The sequence below is a fragment of the Ranitomeya variabilis genome, chromosome 1 (genome assembly GCF_051348905.1).
Source record: "Ranitomeya variabilis isolate aRanVar5 chromosome 1, aRanVar5.hap1, whole genome shotgun sequence".
NCBI lineage: Eukaryota > Metazoa > Chordata > Amphibia > Anura > Dendrobatidae > Ranitomeya > Ranitomeya variabilis.
Genome location: NC_135232.1, coordinates 649,637,465 through 649,644,098, shown reverse-complemented (window position 1 = coordinate 649,644,098; position 6,634 = coordinate 649,637,465). Strand labels below are relative to the sequence as shown.

Here is a 6,634-nt window from a genome sequence, read left to right as displayed (position 1 = left end):
CAGGGAAAATATAATATATATGTGCTGTACTTAGTATTTTACCATTCCATTGCCTCATGACCACCTGGATTTTCTGGGCTATTTCTTCTTCAGATAAAGATCTTCTTACAGGTAAGGCTTCTTTCACACTTCCGTTGGTAGTCGGCCCGTCACCAGGCGTCGGCGCGACGTACCGACGGAAGCTTATGAAATTTTGAGTGACGTGAGCAGCGGACGCAGTGTTTCAACGCGTCCGCTGCTCATTGTAAAGTCCCAGGGAGGAGGGGGTGGAGTTCCGGCCGAGCACGCGCATTAAAAAATGCAGGAGAGGACGTACGAAAAAACGTTCCCTTGTACGTTTTTCCGCAACGACGGCCCGCCAAATACCGACGCATCCAGTGCACGACGTATGGAACATGTGTCCATACATCGCAATGCGTCGGTAATACAAGTCTATGTGAAAAAAACGCATCCTGCGGGCAACTTTGCAGGATGCGTTTTTTCACAAAACGATGCATTGTGACGGTGCAAGATAAACGGAAATGTGAAAGTAGCCTTACAGGTATAGACCTCTAGGATATTCAGTGGCTTCATGGATATGTTTTTCTATCCATATAATATTAAATAGCAACTGTGGTGGACATGTGTATTCTCTTTAGAACCTAGTATCTATTATTGTTTGGTATCCACCGATCTAGCTGGCAGTATATTGGAACTGTATGCCATTAGGGTCTGTAAGTGTTATTTTACACCTGACCAGGGATATTAATATGTTCTATACCTATACCCATTACTAGGTCATGTGCATGCTATGAAGTGCTATAAATGAATCTTTATCACCTGGGGAGGACTGTTTTTGGTTTGGTTTGCTATGTGGGCTTTTAAATGTTTTTAAATTGTGTTTTCTTGTGCCTTTTGTATTGATACATGTAATGAAGTTTATTAGTCATGGTTGATCCCATTGTTATGCATATCTTTCTCTTGTTTTTGTCTGCATCTTAATATATGCATATAGTTGATCCCTGGTTTGCATATTTGTGCGGTGCCCGCTACCCCCCTTTTTCTTTGATACATGCAGGGATCGCGTAACAAACAGGCAATCTCTGCATGTGTTGAGGCTGTCGACCAGCCGTGAGACATGCAGCTGTGGTGACTCGAGCATAGTATTCGAGCACGTCGAAGACGCTGTAAGCACCCGAGCATGCTCAGATAACTCCTTAGCCCAGCACATTCGCTCAACACTAGTTATTAGTATATAAGAAAATAAGCAAATATTAAGCAAACAGACATATCTTTTAAGAACAGAATAACACAGGATAGGAAAACCCCAGAACTTCAATGTACGTTTCTCCAGGTGGCTTTCTCAAGGAGTTCTCTATACATTTCACTGTGAAGTTCCCTTTGTGTGTAGTCCTCTCCCATTTATACATATTTTTTAAGTAATTTTTATCTTGATGTACTAATAACATTATATTTTTATCCAATAATATTTCTCAGTTTGTGTTTATTCATGTTTATTAGTAGGATGTGGTACTTGTATAGTGAATATTCACATATGCAACATTCAGCTACAAAATAATTTTTTGGTGGTGTATTTAGTTATCTGGATTGTATCAAGCCATCGGATTGCTGGTCTTTCTTTTCGCCTTGTTGATTTTATTCTTCCGACCATGATGTCTTTGTCCAGTGACTTTGCTCTTCATATGATGTGTCCAAAGAAGGCAAGTCGGTGATCCCTGCTTCGAGTTATATGTCTGGCTTGATTTGATCCAAAATTGATTTATTTGTTCTTCTTGCCATCTATGGCATTGATAACGTCGTTCTCCAGCACCATATTTCAAAAGCTTTGATTCTTCTTCTGTCTTATTTCTGTTTCGAATGTAGCAATATACTTTATGGATAGTAAAGAACCAAAACACAGAGAAATACTGTTGAATTTGTTTATTATGGGTAGATTACAACAGTATTCAAACGCAGCCCTGTACAACACTCTTGTACTCTTCCACAGTGTTTAAAGGAATACAGTCATCTAGTACAAGTCTAACATTTGAGCACTTGTCGCATTTTAGAAGTAAAAAAAACATAGTACAGATGTGCTGCAGAGGGAGCTGTCAATCAATGTGTCTGGGAGTGATTACATCCACATTTTTGTACAATGTACCGGTTCCCTTTAAGTTCACAATCTATCCATGTGGGTAGACTCCTCCACTTCTTGCTTATCAATATTTTTAGCTACTCCAACAGGCAGAGTCCCATATTACGTACATGCAGTAGTGCAGAAAAGTAAAGACCCCCATACACATTAAACTAATATCAGCCGAACACGCTAATATAAACGGGTTCGGCCAACAGTCTAATGTGTATGGCGGTGCTGGCTAAGTGATGTTCGGAGAATATGTTGATCAAGCATGTCTGATTTCAGACTGCCGATCGCATTGTTCTTTCAGAGATAAGCCGCCGGCGGACGTGTCAGTTGGCAGCTTTCTCATAGAGCGTTCCTATGTATGGGAAAGTCTGCCGAGATTGCTGTCAGCTGTACAATTGGCAAAAGAATCATTCAGCCTGACAACTGACATCTAAAGTGAATGGCTGGCATAAAGGGCTTGGATAAAAGTTGGCAGTCACTCTGTAAGTGCAGACTTTGAATCCTCACAGTGCATGCACCGCATGCTCAAGCCTGGACAGCCCCTGTAAAGTGTGCATATGTTCTGCTTAAACTTTAATAAATATTACCATACTTGATGTATTTTGAAGTTCACTCCTAATTCAAATTCTGAAACACATAGCAAATAGTGAAATCATTCTTCATGATGCTGATATATGCTATGGGTGACATTATTTGGCAAGCTTTAGAAGTCTCTGGATGTCAGGTTCTATGTTTATGGTAGGAAAGCTTTTACTGTAGCGCTTGAACGGTTCTCCTTCTGGACCAATTAGAAACTTTTCAAAGTTCCAGGACAGGTCGGATCGGTGTACAGGACTCCATACTATATATCTGGGGTCAGCGATCAGGCCAGCTGGTTCATCGTCTGGCGATGGAAGTTTGTCCTTCAAGTAAGCGAAGACCGGATGAGTACCTTTTCCATTGACCTCACATTTTTGGAACAATGTGAAACCGGGTTCAAAGCCATTGCCAGGTCTGACATGTTTCAGGGAATTTAGAATCTCTTCATTTTTACAATTTTCCTAAAAATAAACAATAGAAAATTATAGATAAGGGGAAAAAAAAATCTGTCTTTTTTCACCCAAGGTCCTCGTTGTTGCTTAGCAGTTATTGTCCATGGTTATGGCCGCAGTGGTCATATCTGCAAATGTGCAATTCTATCCCATTACAGGGATGATGTCTGGGATGTGGGGAGCATGCATGGTGCTCTATTTTTTTCAGTACATTAATGGAACAAAACCAGATGGAACGCAATAGTGTAGGTTGGGCACCACTGCAGTGCGGCATATTGAGAATTTGCCACTACCAGGATTAAATTATTTTTTTTACTATGAACCAAAAAACTAACAGTCAGGTAATTGCTAACTAGATAGTAACTACCTGCCTGTTATATTCTGCGGCGGCTCCTGCAGGTGATTCAGCTGCTCCACGTCAACAGAGCAGGTCTTTCTCTATGCTCTATCGACGGGATTCAACTGCTGACATAATGCTAATTAACAGTCGGTTCCCCACAGTTAGGTAGCAGGGAGATGGCTATCAATCAGCATGATATCGGCAGTGACACCCTGTCAACAGAGCAGAGTGAAAGAGAAGAAGCTGCTCTATTGACCTGATGTCAGTGGAAGCTGCAGGAGCTGTCGGTGACTACTCTTTGTGCTGGCAGAGATGGACGACGGCCACAACAGGCAGGTAGTTAACAACTACGTGCGTGTTCTTAGGCCCAAATAAAAAAGCCCCGGATAACCTCTTTAAATGTGTTTCTGAGATAGTGATATTGATAATAGTAATAATAATAGAAAAAACTTGGCACTCAGTAGTGAGGAAAATTATTTTGCTTCTTTTTATTATTGATTCATCCAGACAAAATTAACGAATAAATGTTTTCGGTCCGGCAAAGGACCTTCATCAGACAATTCTTTAGTGTGAACTGGATGTAGAAGCAATCTAAGAAGGTATAAGGAGCGTCCACAGATTATATAACAGCCTGCTGCAATAGGTATAATCTGCTGCAATAGGTATGATCTGAGATATGGAACACCAATCACACAGGGAGGATAAAGCGCCGGGGCATGTGGCAACATCAGTTGCAGAGGCAAAGCGCTGTGTCCAGATCAGTGAGGAGGAAGCAGCAGCGTCCCTCCTGCTGCACGGCACGTTGCCACGCTTCCTTCTACATCCAGTTCACACTAAAGAATTGTCTGATTGAGGTCCTTTGCCGGACCGTGAAACGTTTATTCGTTAATTTTGTCTGGATGCATTAATAATAAAAAGAAGCAAAATAATTTTCACTACTGAGTGCCAAGTTTTTTCTATTATTGTTCTATGGGTTGGAGACCCTACTTGAGCACCTACAAAAAAACTTTTTTGTATTGAGTGCCGTGTTTTCTTCTTCTGATATTCATAATAGGTCATCAATATCAGATCAGTGGGGGGTTTGACACCCGGTACCCCCAACGATCTGCTATTATAAGTTCTGATGGTGGCCGGATGTAAACAATGGACAGCGCCAGAACAGTGCGACCAGTGGCTGTTCCTCATTACTGCAGCTCAGATCAAATTCACTTCAATAGGAGCTAATCTGTAGTTACTGGGAACAGCCATTGACAAGTGTACTGGATTCGCTGTTCTGACTCCATCCACTGTTTATATCCAGCCACCACCCGAAGTGACAATGCCATATTGGTGTGGGTACTGGGAGTCAGACCTTCACTGATCTGATATTGATGACCTATCTTTAGGACTGCTTATCAGTATCACAGTCCTGGATCCCCTCTTCAGTGTCACAGTTTCTGCTTCTATGTCGGAGTAGAACAAAAAATATAGTAAATGCAGATGTGAACAGAGCCTAAGGCTAGGTTCACATTTGCGGTTGAGTCCGCAGTGTCTCAACCGCAAACGCATGGAAAAACGCATGCAAGCGCATAATGCTGCGTTTTTTTATCTGCATCAACTTACGCATGATGGATAAAAGACGCAACGTTTGCATGCGTTCACGTTTTTTATGCGCATGCGTTTGATAGTAAAACAAATTTCCAGGAGAATTTCCTTGACAAAAGCCACGCCCAATGGGCGAGCCTCATGGGATTTCTGTATACAGACCCTTGTGTAAACACATGTCCTTGCGTTCCCATAGACTGTAATGCGTTTATTTGACGCCCTCCTTCCGCAAGCGTCCGCATGCGTATGACGGCGGAAATTTGCCGCCACAAAAATTCTAACATGGTGTTAGCCGCGCCCCTCCGCACACCATCAAAATACGCATGCGTAAGCGAACGCATGCTAACGCATGCACCTGCGTTTAAAATGTAAAAGATATGAAATCAAGACGCATGCGGATGTATGCGTCAGGAACGCTGCGGACACAACCGCAAATGTGAAATCAGCCTAAGAGATGATTGCTGCTTGTAAATTCATCGCTCAGAGAATTTTCTAGACTGGAAAAAATTGTAGGAAACTCATGTGACTTTCAACCCATGGAAGCAAACATCATTACAAGGTCATCAGTAATAATAACAGAATTTGCTAAAATCTTGTACAAACACGTAACATTCATGTCAGTCACAAATATTTCCATTTTTTCCAAAGCAATGCTGGTTCAATATCCTTATTCTCAGGTCCTACGCTAACAGGTTTCTATGGTTTCAGTCCCACCGAGTGGAAACTGCATCATTGCTGTATCTGTATGCTTGGTGAGTGATATGATGGCACAAAACACATTTACGGTATATTTTTAGAGTCACTTACTTGGTAGCCAAACTGATTGCAAGGAAACCCCAGCACCACAAATCGACGTGGATACTTGCATTGTAGCTCATTTAGCTGGGTGTAATCCTTGGTGGTGGTATCTCAAAGGGAAGCAACGTTTTCTATTAAAACTACCCTTCCCCTAAAAAGGTTAAAATCTACCTTATCCCCATCAAGGTTTGTAGCATACAAGTCGTAAAAGGATTTAGCTATGTAAGCCATGGTGTCTACACCAAGCCAGGCAAGGACTATGTACAGATGACTGCTCCGGCGCCTTTTATTGGAAGATCTTGTGACCAGATGTAACTGATGTGTATCGGAAAGGTATACTTTACAGAAAGAAGATATGGGAGTGATACTGATACTACCAGCTTGTCTGAAAAGTAAAGCCATTGTAGCTGTTCAGTCTATGACTGCCCTTCATAAAAGATGCAAAGATTTGGTTAGTGGTTTTGTGCTCATTGGAAAAGTCATGTCTGGTTAGAACATGGAATGATAAAAAAAAAAAATGCAAAAAAAGAATTTTTAAATGAACACTACTTTGCTGGGAATAAATTGTGGACATATCCCCACAAGTAGGATCTGATTGCAGCAGAGGCGTAGCTAAGGCTTTAGTTCAGATGGGAAACTTCTGAGTGGGCCCCTAACCAGTTAACTCTGATTTTAACTACAGTGGTACACCCTGATTACAGGTATAGGGAAACCTCAGCAGATGACCGCGCTGTTACTAAAAATAATTCTCTACAC

General features: G+C 41.6%; 1 protein-coding gene across 1 annotated transcript; it reads right to left on the bottom strand.

The window, feature by feature from the left end:
• Positions 1 to 1,921: 1,921 nt before the first annotated feature.
• Positions 1,922 to 6,119, bottom strand: GPX2 (glutathione peroxidase 2). Its single transcript, XM_077294528.1, has 2 exons — positions 5,888 to 6,119; positions 1,922 to 3,165 (listed from the first exon to the last, which is right to left on the bottom strand). Exons 1-2 carry the CDS (start codon positions 6,107 to 6,109, stop codon positions 2,815 to 2,817), a joined length of 573 nt encoding a protein of 190 aa, XP_077150643.1. The 5' UTR covers positions 6,110 to 6,119; the 3' UTR covers positions 1,922 to 2,814.
• Between the last annotated feature and the right edge of the window lie 515 nt (positions 6,120 to 6,634).